At 45.3% G+C, this 23206-nt stretch overlaps 2 protein-coding genes across 6 annotated transcripts in view; one reads left to right on the forward strand and one right to left on the reverse strand.

Moving 5' to 3' along the window:
• Positions 1 to 23206, forward strand: part of ALS2 (alsin Rho guanine nucleotide exchange factor ALS2) — a 212037-nt gene that overhangs the window by 116547 nt on the left and 72284 nt on the right. For 2 of the 3 annotated variants that reach the window (XM_090144202.1, XM_090144203.1), the window contains exons 4-5: positions 16799 to 16927; positions 18919 to 19025. The gene's annotated coding sequence lies outside the window, so the exon portion shown is untranslated. Of the gene's footprint in view, positions 1 to 7013; positions 7256 to 16798; positions 16928 to 18918; positions 19026 to 23206 lie in introns of those variants that run through there. The other variant, XM_090144204.1, reaches the window with a different exon arrangement.
• Positions 21647 to 23206, reverse strand: part of CDK15 (cyclin dependent kinase 15) — a 34696-nt gene continuing 33136 nt past the window's right edge. For all 3 annotated transcript variants that reach the window (XM_090144209.1, XM_031601242.2, XM_090144208.1), the window contains one exon: positions 21647 to 22662. In XM_090144209.1, the coding sequence (XP_090000335.1) occupies positions 22553 to 22662 (110 nt within the window). In that variant the 3' untranslated portion in view covers positions 21647 to 22552. The remainder of the gene's footprint in view (positions 22663 to 23206) is intronic.

Genomic DNA, 23206 nt, shown 5'->3' on the forward strand with positions numbered 1-23206 from the left:
TCTTTCATCACAGCCCTACTCCAGGGAAGGGTTAGCTATTGAGGAGCATGTGAGATTAATTCCTAACAAAGAATTGTTCAACCATTTCCTTTCGGGGAGCAGTCACAAGAAGACAGACCTTTGTTCTGCATCACTGGACTGCTTTAGGTCATCCCCAGAGATGGATTTAAAGCAAAACCTCTTGAACCCTCTTGAACTTTAAGGAAACTCATTCCTGGATTTTCCATCTGGCTCAAAGGCTCAAAGGCAAGGGGCTGAAATTCAAACACCTCTGAACTGAGGGGAAGTCTGGAGCCAGATCCACAGCTGTAGCTCGAGGCCATTCTGAGCTTTTCATGTCAACTTGCTTTGAGAGCGCCGGCTCCATTCTGCACGGTGCAGCTGGGCCACGGGCAGTGCAGCAGCAGAGAGGAATTCCTCTCACACTGCTCACACAGAAAATTTACCTTCAGGTAAACTGCACTAAGAAGGCTTCATTATATCGGACAGCTGTTTACTCTGCTGAAGACTGTGAGGAGGCCTTCTTTTCTGCTTTTCCAGGACTTTCATCTCCCCTCTCTTTCAGGAGGAGTAGGTGTAGGAAGATTTAAAGCTCTGCCATGCGATTGTCGTGAAGTTTGTATCCCATGATTCCTGTTTGTGAGCAGAAATAAATTAAGCACCTGGACCAGCTCTCTCACACTCCCCTCTTCCAAGCACCGAATACGATGAGAAAACTGCTGAGAAACAACCACAATTAACGATGGGGTCACATTTAGTTCAGCACCATCGGCTGGTTAATTGGCTGATTCCATTACAGTTCCCTTATCTGCGTGCCAGCATTGCTTCTAACAAGCTGCTTGCTGGGTAATTAATCCTGCCTAGGGCTTAGATCCTGAAGCTGGGTCTGCGTCAGGGGGCTGTGCCATTACACAGTGCAGGGCTGGAAGTGCTGCTCCACTCAGAGCTCCTCACAGAGAATTACCAGGGGTCCGTCTGGGAGAGGGGACATGCAGGGACTTTGCTGTCCTGGAGGAAAGTTGGCCTGCAGTTTTGTGAAAAGAACCCAGCCTCTTGTGCTTGATGCTGCTTGACAAATCAGTAGCAATGCAGTGCCTTGAGAAGGCAGCCCCCCTCTATGAAAATGCAGAACATTTTAATGAGGAAAACCATAATGAGATATAATAATATTTACTAAATACTGGGAACGATAACTTTAGAAAGTAATCAAACAGAGATCTGATCAACAGAAAGAAAGAACAAGATGAAAGTGGAGATGGAGAATCATTCTCCTCAGGTGCGCAGGCTAGACACTGGTGTAGTGGGAAAGGCCAGGTTGGAGGGCTCAAGCAGAGATGGCAAGTGGGCAGTTGCTGGCCTGGGAGGTCTTCTGTCACTGCTATGCCTCCTTTTCACAGGCTGCCCAGCTGGCCTTTTAAGGTGGTGTGTGCCCTCATCTCTGCTGGTGAATGGATGAGACAGAAGTGCAGATTCTATGTTCTCTGATCTCAGAAAGTGCTTTCTGGGATCCCAGATAAGCTGTAACCAAGGAAGCATTCACCTCAGCCTTGCTTAGGCTGTGCTGGGGTGCATGTCAAACAGCCAACAGGAAATATGCACAAGGTGATAAAGAAAAGAAAATACCCATCTGGTGGAGGTGAATTATTGGAAACATTAATTTGTGTTGCCTCCATCCAGTAATGTCTCACATAATTACTCCTAATAATGAGTACATGGGAAAGTAGGCTGCTTTGGAATAATGTCCTTGGAGATAGGGCTATTGGAAGTGCCCTATCTTGCCGTCTTGGCCAGAGCAGGAGTACCGTGCTCCTCCTGAGCTCACGACCTCTGCACAAGTCCTCTCTGCTGAGCAGATCAGTGAGCCTGAGGATGACCCTAAGTAGTGTGCAGGGCCCAAGGTTCCCAGTTCAAAGCAAACTTCAGAGTAAGAAGAGAAGCCATCTACCTCCCAGTCAAACAAGGCATGAAAGGCTACGTAGCTTGGTTACTTGGGCTATCAGGAGACAGCAGGGACCTAACACAGCTTGCTGATTGTGAAGGTCCGTGGTGCACATCCTGCTTATCCTCCATGAAGCAGGCACACAAAAATCCTCGTTAATCAATCACTTCATAAATCAAAGTTGGACATTGACCTGCAAACTAGTCTTCCCCTAATCACTTCAAGGCAGGTGAAACAAACACACCAGAGGTGTGAGATAACAGAGATACTCGTGATGAGAATGGATTGCTTCCAGAAGTGGTGCCCCTGGAGGAGGTGGGGAAGGCTTTGTGGCTCAAAAGTGGGGAGGAGAGATCAGCATGATAAAGACTGGGAGCTGAAAAGACACAAAGGGACCTAGGGAGCAAGAAGGGGTCAGCAGATGAAGTCCTGAAGTGAAGGAAGATGTGACTCTTGTAATGAAGTGTGGGAAGGCAATCACAGGAGGGAGGTTTGGGTGAGCTAGAAAGTGGGGACAAGTGAGATTGCATGGCAGCAGCAAAAGGACAAGATGGTCGTGCCTGTTCAGTTCATTTTGCCCACAGTCATTAAGTGAGAAGCCAGCTTCGCCCACCTTCAATGAAGAGTTACAAACCAAAGAGGATGGCCCTCAGATATTTCTGACCATGAGAATTATGCCTGATTCTGTGTGTTCTCTTTCTCTGTCAGGCAGGACATCTGAGCAATTAGAAGGTTTTTGCTCTGTGACCACTGGTGTGAGAAGGGAAAGGAGTTCTAGCCCTTACTGCCAGTGTAGGCTGTCATTTTGTTTCTTTCCTGAAAGAAACACATCCAGCAGCAATGCTGGATGTGACTTGCTGTCTACCCTTGAAAAGTGTGCCTATTCGACAAGTTCCCTTTTCACCTAGAGAGCTCTTCTCCTTTTTTCCTGTCCTGAAGCAGGTTACCCAACCACTGTGCTCAGCAGACACACTCCTTCTGGAGCAGAGCTCCCTGATGTGGCCCAGTCTTTAGGCATAGGGCTCCCAACCCCACAGCAAGAACTGCACTGTGCTACTGTTACCTTCAGTTTTGCTGGCTAACAGTGCTCACATGTGAATATTCCTCAAATTACTGCATGGTTGAGAGGGAGATTACATGCATTTCTAGCTGTTCAGCTGTGCCACTTTGCAGCTTCAGTTATGCCTGCACTGGGAATATTCCCATTTCATACAACTTTGGAGCTCAGAATCTGTGAGAGCTGAACAGATTTGAAGAAAACTGTCTTCAGAAGGCAAGAGGCACTCCAGTATGTCAAAGAACAGACTGGGACTATTGATGTATTTGGTGCCGTATTTTCAAACTGCTGCCTGCTGGAAGCATATCCATCTGTCTTTTGTTTTTAATTCTTCCAGAAGTCTGAACTAAGTACTATCAGATTTACTTAGAAAGAAGGAAGCAACCACTGTTCAAGGGAAAATGTAATGCAATTCAGGTCATCTTAACTTCAACACCTGAAGTCTTTGATATCATTACTGAGAATATTAAAATTGGTGAAGCTTTAAATACTGCATTTAGAGCCTCAGGAAGCTGTTCACTTTGATTGCTAATGGGGCTGATGCAGGAAAATCTTGTGTCGAGACAGAAGCTAAGAGTTTGTTGCTGTTGTTACTATTATGATTGTCTAATGCAGGCTGCCCTTACAAAAGTACCAATGAGAAATCACATTGGTTTTTCTCTGCAACTGCATAGCCCACAAGCATCTTGAATAACAAATGCAGTCTGTCACAATCTATAGTCCTGATGTTCTGCCAGAAGGGAATATACATATATCTTATAGGAAAAAAATGTTTCTTCTTTTTTTCTTTTTTTTTCGGAGACTCGGTGTTACTCAATGCAATTCTCCTGGAGAGGCAAGAATTTTAAGGGGCCAGGCCTACCTGTTTCTGTAACCATTGAACCTGTTTCTGTATCCATTGCTAATGGATCCGTGCTCCACTCTGTTATTAGTATATATGGGTGCTTTGTGGCTTTCGGTTGTTGTTTTGTTGCTCTTGTTTTCCCGTAAGCCTAGCTAACATGCAGTTTCTGCCCATTTGCCGATATTGTGGAAGATCTGAATTTGGTTGATCTGCCCATACATTGTAAATAATGTGCACACATTTTAACCAGATACTGTGCTGCCCTTTGAACATTGTAGAAGCCCCTATCTCAGATGGAGTCATTTGTGTCCTGTGGAATGCAGCATGTAAATCCAGCCAGCAGGAAGATGCATCAGGCCTCTTTTGATGCATCCTTGCCTTTTCCCATAGGTTTGCTCTATGCATCCCCTCTGAGACAGTCCAAGCTTGCTTACAGATGTGATGTTTTGCTACCAAAACAGTAATGCTAGCACTAGCTCTGTTAGATGCGGTGATACCAATATGACTCATATCAGCAAAAGCATATTTTCTTCCTAGAAGGAAGTATTTGTCCAAATAAATGTGCTTTGTAGCAGTGCTCGTGCATGGAAGGAGGAAGGGATGGAGAGGGCAGAGATGTGTTGCTTTAGCTACCCTGGCCTAGTAAAAGTAGCACCATTTTTGTGTGTAGACGAGCTGAGGAAATGTGCAGGCCCTAGTCTAGGGGACGGGACTTTAAAGCAGTCACTGAAGCCTAGTGTCAGTTTTCAAGGCTGAAGAATATTATTTTATTTAGGCTTCCAGACCAGCCTTACTTCAGGAATGCACTTAGGTTGTTTTTAAAGCAAACACACAATCAATAGCCTGGTGTTCTGCTCTGCTGTTTCTTGCCAGAGCCCGAGGACCACACATGGGCTTTCCCTCCTCTCGATCTCACTGCCAGGCATGCTCCCGGTAGCGGCAGGCAGGTCTGGGGGACGAACGCAGAGAGCTTCCAAATGGCCAAACAGGCGTCGGACATCTGGGCAGTTTTTGCTGCAAAGTATTTTCCGTCAGGCTTCCCTCCAGGTACCGCTGTGAAAGGACCAACTCACGCCGCCCCGTCACGAATGTTATTCAGCCTCTGGCTTCAGTGGGAGTTTTATCTGAGCGAAGCCCAGGCGGGAGCTGCCAACTGACCTCACCGTCAGTATTATTCCTGGTGGGGCCGAGCGCTGCGGTTTGCATCCTGTCCCCGGCAAATACCAGCGCCGGGAGCAATGGGGCACTGTGCCTCCTGCTCATCGCTGCGAAGACGGGCCCCGGAGCGCACTCGCACAGACCCTTCCTAGGTGCGAGAAAAAGCCCATTTACCTCCCTCCCGTGCCGGGCTGCGAACAAGGCCCTCAGTTCCAGCAAAGGACTGAAAGCTCGGCTCGGACGGATCGCCTTGCGGCCGGGACTGACTGCGAGCAGCCACCTCACGAGGTAAAAGAGCCCCGTGGCCGCTGCCGCCCCCCCGCAGCACGCAGCGCCGGCACGGACTCCCCGGGCTCTCGCGGACTCTGCCCGGGGCTTGAAGGCGGCGCTGCGGGGCCCTGGCGGCCTCCAGCTGCAAACGGAAACCCGCATTAGCGAAGAGGAGAGAAGCAGGCTGAAATTGGAAGTGACCATTGCATGTTTGATGTTATTCAGAGGAGCCTGTTCTTCATTTAGGACATTAACAGTTGTAACAGAAGCTGTAATATTTCAACAACAGCGGTGATTAGGAGCAAAGAGGCAGCTAATCTCCATCTAAAAAGAGCTAACTAGCCCGTCCTTTAGCCCCTACCGCACCGCCACATTTAAATACCATGAATATTCACCGCTTGGCACCCAGCTGGCAGCTGAGCTGTTTTGACACAAAAACCTTCAAACTCAAAGAGTTTTTAATCAGTCTGCAAAAGAGAGAAGAAGAAAGTGAGAGAAAGAAATAGGAACAGAGAAAATGAATCAATGAGTTCAACGGAGGGGGGGTACCCGAATCCGGTTAACCCTTTCCCTCCTCTTTGTCCACGAGCGCTCTCTGTAGCTGCACAGTCCTCCCCAGGGCTGCAGGGATGGAGAAGAAGCACCTCATGGCTTCATGGCCCTGGCACCCCCTGAGTGCCCCTTCCCCCGGGCCAACCCATCCCACTGACTCCCACATGCTTGGGATTTAGCACCTCACGCTGCTTTTTGCTTGTTTCCACGTGCAGGAAACATTTTAACTCTTAGGCTGGGCTGTGTTTGTGACTGGCTACTAGTCACTTTTATTGCAGGCAGTGCAATTTCACTCACAGTATGGGCTGCGCTTTGATGCAGTCAATCTCTGCCTGTGAGAGTGTTCATCTCAGAAGGATGGCTGGCAGTGCTATCCGCTGCCCCCTCCAGTGTCCTTACTGGAGTCCTAGAGTTGCCTGCTGTCCACACAACACCCCTTGCTTCAGTTTTTGATGAAGTCTTTGCAGCAGGATGAACCACGCAGCTGCAAACACAGAGAATATTGCTGTGTCCAGGAGGAAAGTGTATTCCAGCACTGTGAAGGCCCGCGTTTCACCAGCACTGTGGGTCTGGGCACTAACAGAGCACCTGGCAGACTCCATTTCACCTGGGTTGGTCGTGGACACACAATGGCATCTCTGTCAAAGCAGCCTGAGCACACAGGGTGGAGTGTGTGCAACACTGTGCTGTTACGTAAGCTCTGGACTGGTTGTGGTGGGCAGCCCATACCTGAGCTGGCAGGAAGAGTGGGCTGCCATAGGTGGGCGTACGTGGCCTGCTGCAGTGCCCTGCCTTGTGAAACAGATTGGTCTGAACTTTTAAAAAGTATTCAGACTAACGTTTAGATTTTCTAAACACATTTTCTAAATGCACTTGGCAGAGCAAGCTCAGGCTGGATCTGTGCTCCATGTCATAAGGCTGTGGCATTTTTGATCTAATATGGGGAACCACTATGTTAGATTTATTTCATACTCAAACCCCAGCCTAAATGTCAAAGCTCTGTGGCCCAGACTGCATACCTCTACCATACATGGCAAATCCACATTTGTACCTTGGCTGGTAGAGCATGGAGAGCACAGTGGGGCACCCCTCAAACCTGCTCCTGCTGTGTGCTCATACTACATGGAATGTTGTCTCATCTGTTACACTGAGGTGCGCCTCAGAAGCCGCTGTCCTTGTTCCTCTCAGAGAAAACCACGGAGATGGTGAAGTATAGAGGCCAGGGACTGATTTAGGCAGATTATTATGTCTGCTGCAAACAGTGTTTGTACTGAGGAAGGGTTTAGCCAAGGCAGTACTGTTCAGACCTTCTCAGACAGGCCTGTCCTGAGGAGTGAAGAAAGCAAGAAGGCAGTTGTGGGGATGCAAGCAAATGAGGCAAACAGGCAGCTAGCCTTGGAGTGTACTACTGGCAGTGGAGAAAAAAATCCAGCAGGTAAATAAGAAGAATCGGGTTGAGAGAGAAGCTTGAAAGCTGTGTGCTGTGGTGTGATTGAGTGCTGCAGTGGAAGGATGTAGAGAGAGTGATGTGGTGGCAGTGCTGCATGAGTCAGATCTGAGCTGCTCTGATCTGTCTGGGCTGGAGGTGGAGCATTATAGATGTCAAGGAATGACCACAAGGAGAAATTAATGTAACCAAGATGGGAGATGAGGGTCTGGGAGCAGGTTTTTCCTGTGTGGGATCCCCAAATTTGGAGCTCGTGTAAGATTTATTAGGAGTTACTGGAGCTGTGGTGACTTCCCAAATAGAGACTGGGACTCCTCTGGGAAGAAGAAGCAAAAAGATTTGGGTTCCACATTTCATTACTGCTCTCCAGATCCTCTGATGGTCTCCAGACTCAGATCTCACCCAGCACTTTAAAATTTACAAGCATGCACACAATAGCCAAATGTGCTTTGTAATCTATTCCCAGGCAGCAGCCAAAGTGGCTTTCGCATAGATTGGTACTTATGCTCTATTCAAGTTGATAATTATTTTGAATGGAATACTCCCCATGAAGCGCGCCTGGAACAGCATCAAACCCTGCGAGCTGTGGGAGGCACATACATCAGCTGTACTCCAGGATGTATTCTGGAAAGGCTCACAGCTGGGTAGGAGGATCCATTTTCCTATATACTTAAATGAAAAAATAGTATGCGCTTTTCTTCACTCTCTGCTTGCCAACATCTGGCCACTACTTCCAGTGAATGTGCACAGTTGCTAAGAACTGTACCTGGGCATGCTTCCTTTGCCTGTGGAAAAAATGTGGGAATCTAATCTTCTAGTACAAAACCAAAGTGTTCCAGCTAATGTGTGTCTTTGAGACCCCGAGGACACATATTTGGAATGTTCTGAAGGAGGTGGATCGCATTATTCTACTCTGCATTCACCTACAGAGTTTTCTGCTGCCTGTATTTACATGCGGTTACTGTGCTGGTAGGAAAACCCAAGTGGAGCAGAAGCAGCACTGGGGACACACTGCCCTGTCCCAGCATGTTGGGAGGGGACCATGGTGGTGGTGTGAGGGTGATTTGGGAGTGGGTGCTCAGATAGACATAGAACAGAAGCTGTGGCCATCTGTGGTCATTAAAATTCCATTACACCTTTTGGTACTGAAGTGGCGGGTGCTAAAGCTAGCCCATGTGCGGCATGGCAGCCCAGGCTTCCTCATGAGGTTTTCTGGGTGTGTTCTCAGCCTGCAGTGGAGAGTGGGGCACAGACCCACGCTGCCAGCCTGGAAGTTGGTGTTGACAGAGCCAGGAGACGGCCATAAGGGTGCTGCAACCCTGTGAGCCTTACTGGTGTGGCATCTTGGCACTGTAAAGCAACAGCAGCAGCACTTTATATCTGTCCAACTTATCTTCCAGGGTCATTTATTTTCTGTCCTTCTCCTGTGGAAAAGGACAGAAATCCAGCGTTTCTCTTTGCCTCTTCTTTGGCATATCCCATGTACCCAGGAACTTGCTCAGCACCCCACTGTAGTCCTCCCTGTTAGGAAACCACTGAGTCTGCACCCTGAGGGAAGAGCTGCTTGGGCTGGCATCATCTTTGGCGTCCCCACGGCATCATTCCACCCTCATGTGTACCCTGGATGCTGCACAGGGTTCTTGTCAGTGGCTGCTGTATTTCATCTCTCCGTGCTGCTGCCTCCCAGGCAGCATGGGGTGCTCCGTGCTAAGCTCTGGCTATACAGCGAATGAGTTAACACTGTAAAATGGTCTTTTTATGGAACCTCTTGGCAACACAGAAAACTTTCCCATTGCCAGGGTGTTCTTTTTATTCAACAATTTGTTCCCAGAAAGCAACCCATTTAACCAGATTGTCTCTATTAAGGGGTTTCAGCTGCTTTTTTTTTTTTTGTGTGTGTGTGTGTGTGTGCTTATTTGGTGTGCTGTAAACTGCAAAGCGTTGTCCTACAATAGATTTGTCTGAGGGAACTGAAGTGTGTACTGCTGTGATTCTGCCTGCTGTGGGAGCTCCTTCAAAGCCAGATGTCACATTCAGAGAGTAATCTGTGTTTACAAACACATATAGGGAACACTTTCAACAGACACCAAATCAACATTCAACTCTTGCAGTTTTTCTTCTTTACCTGCCCACCTGCTCTGCATCCAGCCAGAGCAAGAGAATCAAGTTTGCAGAACTTGGACAGGCATATCTCTTTTATTCAGATGAGGAAAAAAACAGTATTGTTTGCAGAGGGCTGAATTTAACTTCCCAACTGGGGCCTCTCCTCTGTAAGTTCTTGGAGACAGAAAAACACCAACTGCTAGCAAGATAATCCAATTTCCTTCCCTCTCTCTCTGAGGAAGGCTGCCTACCCCCATGCCACGCTGGGTTTCAGTCTAGCGAGAACTTCTCCCGTCCACTCTATCCCCAGCAAGATCCATATCAAAGCTTCAGCCCCCCAGGGTTCATTAGAAGGCATTTATTTCTGCATATTCCTGGGGGTGGAGGAGCCAGATAACTTTATTCACAATGCAAATAGGCTGCCCTTACTTTCAACCCTTCCTTCAAACTGGGAGACATTAAAAAAACATGAGCTCTTCTAAAATAATAAATACATTAATTCTGGGTGTTATATTGCTGGTGCCTCCAGAAAAGTGCCCCAGCACCATTTGATGGGAAAGCCAGGGAAATTTGTTAGCTCTGCTTTTGCTCTCACATCCTGAAATACTGTTAAAAGTTCAGTTGAGTGGGCTGAACCTGGATCAGAGCACTTGGCTCATTTAAGAGCAATTGTTAGCCAGGAGTTTTGCACAACAGGACTGAGATGCTTCAAGGGATGAACCCAATTCTCTCTGCAAATCTGAAGTGCTGGTCTGTGATTTACTAATGGGGAGCAGTGAGTTGTTAAGCTCATCACAATGCAGCATCCTGCTCCCCCGGTCCGGAGGGAGTCAGCTATTAATAAATCAGAACCCAGCGCTAAGCTACAGGGATAAAAGGATCTACATTAATATGAAAATATTAATATCTGGAAGAACAGATTATCATCTAAATGGGTTAGAATGAGGTAGTGCCATTGTTTAGAAGAAATGGCTTGCTTCAAATCTCATTAGAGCTGCAGTTAGACTGGCAGTGAAAGATACATTCAGACTCCAGAAAGTGCTTTGGATGCTTGGCAAACACAGCAGCTGAGGGTTTGCACATCTACCTGAGGCTCGCCTTTCCTCCTCAGTGCCAGCAGCCGGGACCGTGAGCACCGCTGGAGGATGCGCTGAGAGTGCTTCTCACCATGCTCCTCCTCCCTGCATGAGCATTGCCTGCAGAGACACCAGTGATGGAATTCTTTGACCCACAGTCCTTCCACCTTCATCCAGAGCCATGGTGGATGTGGGCAACATGTGCACGATGAAGCCATGTTCCATCTCCCATCTCCCTCACTGGTGAAAACGGAGGGGTTCTCCATCCAGCCACGCTTGCTGTCCAGGGACGGGACAGAACAAGTGGGGCCACATTCAGGGAATGTTTTCCCCTAGCCTGGACTTCAGGCCATCCCTTTTGGGTCACCTCCTGCCCAGCTGCCTGAGGCACCATCTACTCACAGCGTGCTGCCCTCCAGGCCGAGAGTTCTTCCCAGGTGGTACCAACAGGAACATAACCTGCCCCCCACGCTGGCTGTGCTGCAACCTGGTACAAACAGGCAGTTCTTTGAGAACATAGTGGGGTTCTTGGTCTGTCTGCATTCATTCCTCACGCCCAAGCAGTGATGGTCCCTTCTGTGCAGGCTGGGCTGCTGCTTTCCTAGGGTCTCAGCTCACCTTCATGCCCAGCAGTCTCCTTGTTCTGCCTGCAGGAGCTTCAGACACAGCCCAGAGCATGAGGCCTTGCCACTGCCCTCAGGCTTGCCTCCTGACTCTTTCTGCATAAAATCTGCAGTGGGAACAGCATCTCTTGCAGACTACGTGCTTTCAGCTGAACAAAGTCTTGAATTTCAAGTCTGTGTCCAGCTGAATGGCTTTTGAGATGGTTTTGTGTACAGCAGAGACAGTCGGGTGAGAAGACCTCAGCAGTGCCCAGAGCAGCATGGTGTAGCTCACCTCATGGCATTTCAGTGCTTGCAGGATGCAGGCTTGTGCTGCTCACTCATGGCTCTACAACATCCACACAGGCAGTACTCAGAGACAGATGTAACAGCACTGCATTTATCTCGCAAGGATTATTCCCAGATTCATTAGGGGGAAAGCTGGCCTTGGTAGTACTGTCATATGGCAGTGAACTCAATCATTCTTTTCAGTAGCCATAGAATCTCTTCATCCTCTTGATTTTAATTCCAGTCAAAATGTAAAGTAGCCTCAGATTTCATTAGTGGGGAAGGTTCCACAAAGAAAATAAAACTGCTCCCATTGAGAAGGCTGAAATCAAAGTTAGACCACACTGCTCAAAGCTGTTATTTTCCTTTTGCACCTGTAGCTACCAAACAACAAAACTTTCCAGCACATCCTTCAGGAAATTGCCCAATCAGGCCATCTTTCCAGCTCTCACTTGCTTACATTACAGATGCAGAAGGACCCATATATCATAAACAAACTGCGGCCCAGCCATCTAGGGAAGTGAGTGAAGTTTAATCTACACAAGACATGAAGAACGTTTTCATAATGCATGTTTTTGATTTTCAAAAATATTGAGACTGTTCTCTGCATTAATGATGGATTGGATTAAATGTGCCCCATTTCCTAGGTAATGCCCCTCTGGAGTTCCACTGGGACCTCAGCGAATCTGGCATTTAAACTGAAGAAATCCCTGTTTAGACTATGTGAGTCCCCAGAGGGGCCACAGATCTGCATTGCAGCTGCGAAATGCGGCGTCTTCTCTGTCTCTTATCAGAGATCTGTGCTTCTCTTGGGAAAATTCATCCCAAAGGGTTCAGCCCTTGCCAAATTTTCAACTGGATTTTGTTTGTTTATTTTAAATTTCTTTTTAAACATCTGAAACCATCAAAATTTTAAACAACAACAACAAAAGAAACAAAACCACTATCTCTAACTTGAGTGAATCCCTCTCTCTATATATAGATATATTTTAATTAATTCCTTCAGGCTGCCAGCTTGTATTGCAGGACTTAGTCTAAATGGATTTAAGTGACCGAAATTCTGAAAAAGTTGAATTTAATTGAAAAGTATCAATGTTTTTCTTCTCTCCTGTGGTGTTGCACTGTCACATCACTAATCTTCCTGGCGGCTGATTCACCTGAATTTTAAAATGGTTCATGCTGAGCGCTCAGTCGTGCAAGATGCTGCTCTTCTGAGCCCAGTGCCACGCTGCAGCGACAGAAAGGCAGTACCCCGGGGCAGGGACCCAAAGGCAAGCTGCCCACCCCAGCCCTGCCTGGTCTCTTCCCATCAGCCTTCCAGAGAGCTTTTCCCCACATCTACATCTTCCTTCTTCATATCTATACTGATATGAATTCACACAGAATATCTAGGTTGGCATGGGGCCAGATATCTTGGGTCCAGAACTTCTTACATTTTTTCCCCAAGGTTTCTACTGTGCTGCAAGGCAGAATGTTAATATGATGCTACATGGACCCTGGAGGCTGTGTCAGGCTACAAATGCAACTTCATCTCCCTCAGCTTCAGGGGTTCTCTGAGCAAGTGGGAGGGTTGCACTCTATAAATAGAGTGTACCAATCTATGCTTCATTTTATGGAAAGGGGTGGTACAAAACACACAGCTACAATCTATTCAGGGAATTTGTTAGAACCTCAGGGACCAGCTCTGCTTACTTCACAGATGTCTGTTGGAAATACCAGTTTAACTGACAATTTTCTCAGCCTCAGTATCTTAAAAGTACAGGCGTTACAAATGAGAACAACTTTGCAGACTTTTCCAGTCCTCATGTAGGGTTGTTCTCCCCATTACTGAGGTATAGTCTATATTTTCTCTCACAGATATCTCCAGCATGTGAAACACTTGGTCACTGGCAATTATAACAAAGCCCACAAATGGAAACCTCAGAAGAGCACACTCCTCAAGGACCCTTGATTCCTCTGGATAAGACCGATCTTCCAGTATATCTCAGCAGCAAATATGCCTGTCCTGGAAATAGCTTCAAAATGTGAATGAACTCTCTTTGCTTTGGAGAGAGCTGGTAGTTACATATTTGTATGTCCCATACCATTGTCAAGAATGGTGATAACATATAACTGTCCTGTGGACTGTATGTGGAGAATCCTGAATTTCTGCCTGTTTCTCATGGCTATCCAGGCATTATTCTATTAATCAAGGAGAATAGCAAACAGGAGCAACCCTCCAGCATAAAGTGGATTCTGTGTTTGTATCCCAGCTATTGCAGAGTGCACACTGGCTGTTGTCTTTGAATAACTTTGCGACCCATCCTATTACTGGGAAGGGACATTGGGAAATAAATAGAGGACAAACGACCCCCTTGTCAGCAAATATCCCCCTAAGCAGTAAATACAGTAGAAGAGTTATACTTGTCCTAGCAGATGTTGCTTGTTAATATGATCTCACATTCAGAGGTTATTGCATTTGACGTTTTTCTGGAACTACTTGGGGAACGTGGCTGTGATGGAGTAAAAGACTGGAATGTGATTTAGCCTTTAAAGATCTGCCCTTGTAACAGTTCATATCTCTAAAAGATGTACTTCACTGTAAGACCAGCAGGGCCAATGTTGTGCTGTGATATGGCAGCATCACTGTACTTTAAGTCCTAAGGGCAGTGCTGCATTCAGAACCTGGCTGCAGCTGACATTTGAGTTGTTGCAATGCACTGTTTGGGTCCAGCTGCTGCGGAGCTGGGCAACAGGAGCAAAGTGAAATGCAAGGTTGGATCCTGACCCAGAGTCCCCATTCTTCCGCTGCTAGGAGCACTAGGTTTACCCTACAAGTCTTACTAGGAATGAATGGAACTGCTTTGGTTTTCATCCAGACTGGTTGTGCTTTGTCTCATTATAATCTTCCACATGTCCTGTCCTCTCCCTGCGCTATCTCCCAGTCTCCTTCAAGGGCAACACTGGAATGCAAGAGAGGTGCTTTTGTTGAGAGTTGTTCTGAGCCGAGAGGACAGGCAAAAATTAACCTTCCTCCTGCCTGGTGTTTCAAACAGCTTCCGTCTGCAGGGAGGGGATGTGTTGAGAATGTGTGAGAGAAAACACTGAAATGGGAGAAAGCGCACAGAAAAGGAGGAAAAAAAAGTACAGCGAGGAAGCTAGAGACAAACTTCAAGTTGTGGATTATTTCTCACCCAGGCTCTAATTAGGAAGCCTCTTATAGAACTGTGAAGCTGTCAGGCTGCCAAATGTCAGCGTGTTTATCAGAGATCAGGCGAGTCTCCTGTCTGCAGCACTTACAGTTTGGTGCCATGATCCTCTGGGTTCCTTCCGCCTGTGTGAGTCACACTCAGCACTGGCACATTTTGGGGTGTGCAGGCAGAGCAGAGAGCTTTTCCTTTTCCCTTAGGAAGCCAGGAACGATCCCTTTCCTGAAATCTGGCCTCTTCATCTGGTTCAGTGCGAAGAGGGTTAATCATAGGCTTGGAGCAGCTTCAGCATTATGTGCCATAGTGACTCAGATTCCCAGGGAAATCCCCTGCTTATCTGATGGAGCCTGTTAGTCTGCTAATTGAATAAGCTCCTATTAAAAGTGCTATGTTTTTTAATGACTGCTAACAAAGGGCCAGATTCGGATCTGATCTTTTTGCTTGGGATCATTTCTGCTGATCACCCAGCCCTGACTGAGCTCCGGGATGGGGCTCCACAGATCTGGGGCCCAGAGCTGCACACAGTGTGGAGCTGAAGCAGCACCAGCTCAGGGTGGGATAAGTGAGATGGTAATAGGGCATCAAGCCCTCTGCTCCAATGAGGCAAATCTTCCTGACAAGTAATACGCAGGAAGCTTTTAATGGGGAGCTTCACAGAGAGGGAGAAAACACCTGTGGGACTCTGTGGCACAGCCCTCATAGGGAAGCATTAGTTGGGAGACTACCAAGGCTCCACGTAACGTAATTGCTGCAGATATCTAATACGTGATCCAAGCCATGCTCTGAGTAATTAACTTACCAGTGTTGAAATCGGGTTGATTTGTTGATTCTGCATTTGAGATGTTGTCTATGTCTGCATAGGAAAAATGCTTTGTATGCCTCTGCATATGCACATTCAAACCTTGATTTTAATTAAAATTATGTGCATTATATCCATATCTCCTGTTCCTTGTGAGAATGACTTTGAGAAGATATTTGTCTAATAGGAACCAAAATAAAAGTGGTTAACCTGTGAAGTGCACGTAGCTGGGTCCCAGCTGCTCAGGAAGAAGGGTGTAATCTGCACTCTGCCTGCACTGGGCCTGGTTAGCCCCAGGGCTGCTGGCATCATCCTGGGACTGCGTTTCCCTTCCTCATCTCACCTGAAACCTCCACTAACTTCCCTGAGCTTGTGTGACATCAGACATGAAACATTTTCTAATAGAAGGGGACTTTTTCATTTTTCCTTGCCCGTGGAGGATGAGATCTGGCCACCTTCACCAGCCAGTGAGCAGCCACGTGTCCCCACGCCTGCTCACTTCTTTGTGCATCCCGTTTGCTTTTCTCCTCTGAAAGTTTTTATTAAAATGCAGGAGCTTCTTTTAGAAGGTCCCACGTACTCATGCTGATGCGGTGCCGCTGCTTCAGAAGTTTCATAAGCAATCCATAAATGATGTTTTTTTTTTCACACAATAACAATAGGGAAGTGTCAGAAATCTCAGGCTGCTGTTATCAGAGGCAGAGTCTAAAAAACATTTTTCAGGCTCTTCTCTATTCCCCGCTCCCGAGCTGTCAGACGCAGTGACACGGCTCCATCACTCTGCCACTCGCAGTCCCAACAAACAGAAAATGATTTCCAACTGGCAAACACGCTGTTTACTTTCCAGAAAAATTGCACTTTCCAATCTGACAGCTGATCAAGGGATCTCCTGCTGCTGACAGCATGAAGGACTGTTTAAACACAGGGATGGAAGTTTAAACATTTTCTCATTATCACAGAATAAAAAAAAAATTAAAAAATAATAAAAAAATAAAAGCATTGAGACTCTCCGACCACCTGCTGTGAGAGTAATGAAGCGCTGTCACATGACCAGCCGGCAAGGACTTTTATCTCTGCCCCAATATCATTACCGAAGTGACACCTGTCACATGACCCACATCAGGGCTTTCATCTGTGCTCCCCAAATGCAATTCTGGGTTGTGCGGGGGATTTTCTTGGTTTTTTTTTTTCCCCCTTTAAAGAGCATTGCCCACTTGTGCCACTACAGACAGGCTTCTCCCAGTATTAAAGCCCTCTGTTTTTTTCTTGGGGATATGTAATTTGGCCAACAGACCTGCTCTGACCTGAAGTAAAGCAGAATCTTAGCCTGGGAATGAAGTTATTGCATTTAATTCAGGATGTTTTTAAAGCAAATATTTAAGTCTGCTGTTAAACTCTCTTTACATAAAAGACGATGTTTTCTGAATTAGAGGATTTCTCCAAAATCTCAGATTTTTTTTTCAATTTTTCATTAGGTGGTGAGAAGAAACAGCTTGATGACCCTCGAGAACAAAAATCTCCATTTACTTGCACTTACAAACTCTTCCTGCTTTACCAAGGCATCCTACATCTGCCAAGAGGAGTTTGTTCTGGAGAAAGTAAAGGTCAGTCTTTACCAATGTCTAGGATTTTTTATGAGGTCTTTACCAGCCGACACGAAGATTTGAGATGAGCCCACATATATCATAGCAGTAGGGAGCACTAACTCACCAGAACCTGTTCAGTCACTACCTCAAAACAGAACGTGAAACATCCAGATGTGTCAGAGGGTGACCAGCTACATCCCAACTGGATGTGGGCAAGTTGGAGATAAGGTTCAGAACTTCATGGCCTTTCATTGCTCCTCCTTTCCCACTCCACGTTAGCTGTGCATGAGCCGTGGTACTTGTCTGACTCCTTTGTAATCTGATTCAGTTCATTAAAGCAATGAAAAACTAACCCAGCAGAAGAGTGAATCATTTTCCACCTGTTTAGTAAGTTAAGTCTGCTCATCTAGGGCTTGGGAAAGCACTAAAAAGCAAAAGAGAAAGACTGTGGCAGTACAAGCATTTTGGGTGGTGCTAACTTGATCCATGGATCCAGGTGTGTTTCTTGTTACAACACAACATCCATTTTCTCTGAGAACTGTAGTGCTTGAGATGGAGCAGGCCAGGGGATGGAGAATCTGCTGAAATGAACACTCCTGATGTAAACAGTAGTCTGTTAGTGTGTGAGGCGGATGGTTCTGGGGCAATCATCTCTCTGGTCTGATGTATTTAAGGCACTGGGCCTCAGATGTTGGGTTAATGAACAGATGAAGAGTGCTGGGTTGCAGCATATCCTTCTGCTCTGCCAGAGTCTTCCTGGCTTTCCTGTCCTCCACATACAAAGGTATCAGGTATCATTTGGCTCTTTGGCAATTTAGCTAGTAAGAGCTTTGTCTATAACGGGAGTTGCTGCAATGTAAAACAAAACCATTCTAGACTCCATGAGGAGAGTGCATCTGTTCCCATCATTAGATCATTTACTGCCCTTGCAAAACAAAAACGTTTCATTTAACATTTATTTAACTGCTATTCAGTGTCTCTCAATTTGAAATAGACATCCAGCCATAACCATGACAGGCATTATAAGTGTTGCATCTTCACTGCTCTTCTCTGCCATCCCCAAGAGAGCAAAAGGAAAGCAAATCTCCCTGTCCTAAGCTGGGCATCATTTATCGACTCTCTGAACATGCATATTACAGTGCAATGTAACTCAGAATTGGAGAGCTATTTCTTACCAACACAGATTCACTTTTAAAAGACATCTTATTTGTAGCATTTTGCAATGCAGCAGCCAGTGCTTATGTGCTTAAGAACTCTTGCTTTGCTTTGAAAGAGATTCCAGTTGCTCTTCTCTGCACAAATAAACCTGCATGTAGGAAGCTGACACAGAGATATGTGCCCAAGTAGAACTCTATAGGCTCTAGTCAGATTTTGTTTATACAGCTGTGAGGTCAATGTAATATTCATTGCAAAAAAAATAAAATGCATAAGGTCCTATATCAGGACGCAAAATTCTTTTCAGTGTTTCATGGTGAGGTCAGGCATCCGTACTCACTTTGGGTGCTTGGTGTTTGGTAGATGTGGATCCACACAATCTAGAGCTGGAAGAACTTTAGGAACGTAGCTGTTTTTTTCATCAAAGCACAGAATATTGAGGACTCTAACAATAACATAAGGAATACTAATTGTCTTCTTAACTGAGCAATACCTGCAGCTGGCCTATATGCCTTTTTCCTCTGCAATTACGTATACAGAGAGGGCGAAGGGGGACATAAACAGCTGTGCTGCTTTCTGCTTATGTCTGCAGTGCTTAGTCAGCACTCAGAGGAACTGTAGCTCCTTTAACCCAAAATGACCTCTTCCATCTCTTTACGTAGCTGCCATCTACTTCACCAGTGCCTTGTCATAGCTCCGTAACAGGTTTTGTACTAATACCTGAATGCCCTGCATAATTCTTGATCAGCGAAGTTGCCCCAGTCCTGCCAGTGACACTGTTCAGATGAATAAGAAAGTTTGCATGCCTACACCATAATGATTTGTCTTTGTATTCTTTTTTTTTTTTCTCCCAGATCTGCTGTGAGATTACAGTGAGGCATCTGACTTCTAAGGACCAAAAAGTAAGAGAAAATATCCCAGGTAGTTGAGACCAAGCACCCTGACCAAGCACATGAATGCAGTGAGTTGTATTTCTGATTCTTCCAATACAAATTACATGAGGAATTTCACAGTAACTATAGCTGGGAAAGAGCTCCTGCACATTTCCCTGTGTATCCTGATCAGCACTCACCTCAGATTAGTTTTCATTTTCATAGCCTGTCAGCAGCCCTTGAGATCAAGAAGATTAAAACACCCTGGTAACTCATTAATGAGCCAGGACTCTGCAACAGCTGGACCAAAAATGGCCTGTGTTTGGCTTCATCTTAATTCTTTGCCATCTCCCCTCTGCTCACCAGCACCTGCACACTCTTAAGATCCAGTATAAGAAGACCCCTGAATTCAGCTCTAAGCAACCAGTCTGCAATGCATATGTCTAATGCTCTGCTGGTGTGGAACCAGTATGCTGGTAATCCTGTTAGCAGTGGCAGAAGCTCCCTCTAGGAAATTATAACAAATAGTCTTAAACAATTCCTTTTGTTGACAACTTTATCCAAGAAGCCATCTTCCCTGGAGACTTACTCAACTTTTGACTAATCCCCTCCTTCCCTCAGGAGCTCTTTTGTTGAAGTAGATTGTAGGCAAACCCAAAGAATGACAGGTTTCTGTAAGCCTTGGATCAGCCTCTACATTCTTTCAATTGTCAGTCCCCATCTGTCCTGTTTGTACAACGATCTTCTGGTCCAGGGATCTCTCTATTAAGTGACACATGGCTGCGTTTATTCTGCAAGTCCAGTGTTCAGACTATGCTGTTACATCTTCGTTGCCAAGTCAATCTTTCTGACATTGCTTTCTGAAAAACAACAGGCAGGGCATCTGCATGCTTTTGTTCTCTTCTGCTGAAAGGTGATTTTAAGAAATAAGCCACTCTGGACCAGACTCTGCCCTTGTTTTACACCTGCAAAGATTTTGCCTCATTTCATCAATATGAAAAGTTATTTCAAAGATCTTTGTTGTAATGGAGTATAGAATCTACTCCTGTTGCAAAGGAATTGTGTTAGCATAAAAATGTATGGCCTAAGTCTCCTTGCATGAGAAAGCAAGCAGATTCCAACAATCCATACGTTTCTTCTCAGCAGATAGAGGGGAAAAGGTGGAATAGAGTAGAAGATAGATGATGTATTGGCATGGAGAGTATGTCACCCTGGGATAGATGCCTGGCACTATCTGGTCTCTTCCTGAAACCAGAAGAAGAACAAGGAGGAGACTGTGATGATGTTTTGTCTCTTGCTGTGTGGCTCAGGGCCCATAGATTCAGGATCGAGCCTGGTATGTTTAGTTATTTGGTTTTGTCTATTTTTATAACTCAACTCAGGTTAGCCAATGAAAGAAGGCTGGCCAGTTTCATTATGTTCCCAGGAAATTCCATTCTCTCCTGCACCAGCATGAGGCTGTTGAGCCTTAGATGCCTATCTACCTCTGATTAGATTTGAAAAAGCACACAGAACCCCTGCTTTCCATTGGTAGCCTATTAAAATGACAAAGAAATTACTGTTTCATTTTTAACCTTGCTTGCATGTCTAAATCCAGATGCCGTTTTCTTTAAAAAAAAAAAGTTTAATAATCTGAAAAACATCACTTACAGAATGTCTTCCTGTAGTTAACTGCAGAAGAAAACTTGAGCTGACATTTAAGCCTGTATAATATGTTGTGTAAGCAGCTTAAAAAAAAAGGGTCACCATCACTTTGAAGCCAGGTTAATATTAAAAACAAAACAAAAACAAAACCAACCAACCAACCAACCAAATCACTGAAGAGAATCTTCTACTTTTTTCATAGTTTCACTATTTTAAATCTTGTGTCTGTGAAGTGTCATCAAAATGAGGTTAAATTGGCCAGAGCTAAGTCAGTAAACACTGAAGCATGTGTGCCCTCCTCAAGTGAGCTGTCCGAGAAGCCTTTCCGGAATTGACAGCCATTTTTATGGCAGGATTAGTTTTTCTCTGATCACAGAGAGGGAACAGCCACCCTGTCTGCCCTCAGCCGAGCAGGTGAGCTGGGAATGAACCCAGGCTGCCTCCAAAATCCAGTCTGGCCACAATGTTGGCTCCTTCTCAAAAGTACTGAAGGCTGTCCTGTCTGCTGTTGTCCACATGACGAGGACAGATGGGGTTGAGCAAGGTTGTAAGACCAGGCACTGGGTGCCAGGACCTGACCTCACAGCAGTAAACACCATCTACATGCATTTAGAAGCACAGGAGTATAGCTGAGATTTGTCCTGGTATCTTAGCTAAGTTGCAGACAGTAAGTCAAGTTAATTTGGCCTCAAGACCAGCTTCCATGTCTGCCCTGCAAGCACAGACTCAGCTGGTGACACTGACTGGATACTTACTGCTAGCAAATGCACAAAATAAGCAAAGGGACAGGATATATGAAAAGGGTATTTTCCTGTAATTTTTTTCAGTGATGTTAAGTGATCTTTTGTTAATAGAGGTTTTCTGTAATAAAATGGAGATAAATGTTGGTGCTGGAACAACATTTTAAATCCTGGGTGTCCAACCTTTTCGTTTGCCTGAGCTGCATTGAGTGAAGAGGAATTACCTTGGGTGCATATGAAATATATAATATAGTTAATATACGTAAATAACAGAACTTCTTTTATTTTAAAATATTTTTTATTAAAACATAAGAAGAGATGGGAAACAAAGACATAATGTTTTAAAGTGACTCATACTAAAGTACAGATCAATGAAAACCCTGAATGTTACAAACCTGAGGGATTTTTCCTAGCTTGGCTCAGGTTCTGGCACATACACAGGAAGCACATTTTATCACAAAATTAGGCAGATCAATTTTGTGACATTAGTCCAACATTGTGCTGATACAGTGATATAGATGAAATCAAAGTATGACGTGTGGCAGAGTAACCAAATCACATCAGAAACACCCAAATGTTTGCTTCAAACCACAGCACTGTATGGAGTTCTGAGAGAAAAAGACTCCAATGACAAACTCCGGCTTGCTGTGGCAGAATGTTATGACACGAGATGAACCCAAGAAAGGTGGAGCTATGGTTTCATCACTCCAATGGAAGAATACACATTGCCATAACATCCATTGCGAAATTGCTCTTTTCCCCCCTGGGTAGAACTCTTTGTCATTTCTGGTACTTCAGTGAGCAAATTCCATTGTGTGTTAAATCATAACAAGTAAGCTATAAAATGTGAATTCAATAGACATAGACAAAGGCAAACAAAGCAATTTGGTCAGTTTAAGCAATGTGGAAATGAAACCATATTTTGACTGGGGAGGCATCAGAGGAAAGGGCACTGGTCTGAGATTTGAGAACATGACAAAACAAACCCAGACCTCCCACGATACCACTGTGCATTGTGCACTGGGGGCCACTGGCTTGCTGACCTCTTCTCTCTGAATGTGAGAAGATTTGCCATTTTGTCCTCAGCCTGGGATGTGGTGGTCCAGCTGTGGGTATTGGTTGTTTTCCCACCTTCAATGCATAAAAAAATTCATATGCTAGAGAATGATGGCAGCAGCTTTCATAGTGGGAACCACATGTTTACCCAAGAAGTAGCCAGTCATTTCTGCTTTCTACCAAAGCTTGCTTGAACCTTCTGAGAGATGTCCTTTATGATAAGAAGTAAACAGGTCACAGATTTCAGGTTGCAGTCTCACTGCTGGAACTGAGAGCACTGACTGTTCTGTGGAAAACAAAATAAAACAAAACAAAAAACAAAAAAACAACAAAAAAACAGATTAAAGAGAAAGCTGCAAAATAGTCCTTTTCTTACACTGAGCTACCTTCCTAATACTCACCTGCAAACTAATTCAGGATCCTATTTTTCACATCTCCTTTCCTCCTGAATTTTTGGAAAAGGATTTCTTTAATCTAGGCTCCCTTCTCTAGAAATCTCATCTATGGTTTCTTTTCTTTTTTTTTTCTTTTTCTTGGAGCAACCAGCAAAATAGTATTTGGTAGAACAGTGGTGGGAATGCAATCCACTAATCAAAAGGATTCAAATGGATCTACGCGCTGCCAAGCTCTCTCCTTCCCACCCAGCAGAGGAGGAAAAAAAAAGAAAAAGAAAAAAGAGATAGAGCAAAGGCACGGAGCTTCTCTCCTTCAGCAATCTCACAAATGCAAAACCTTCCACTCCAGTGACTCCTCATTAACTTACCAAATCTGACAGTCTAATTATCGTAGCTGCTTCACGCTTAGAATAAATAAATACTAAAGTGGGTGTT

This window comes from Phasianus colchicus, chromosome 7 (genome assembly GCF_987193195.1).
Source record: "Phasianus colchicus chromosome 7, bPhaCol1.hap1.1, whole genome shotgun sequence".
NCBI lineage: Eukaryota > Metazoa > Chordata > Aves > Galliformes > Phasianidae > Phasianus > Phasianus colchicus.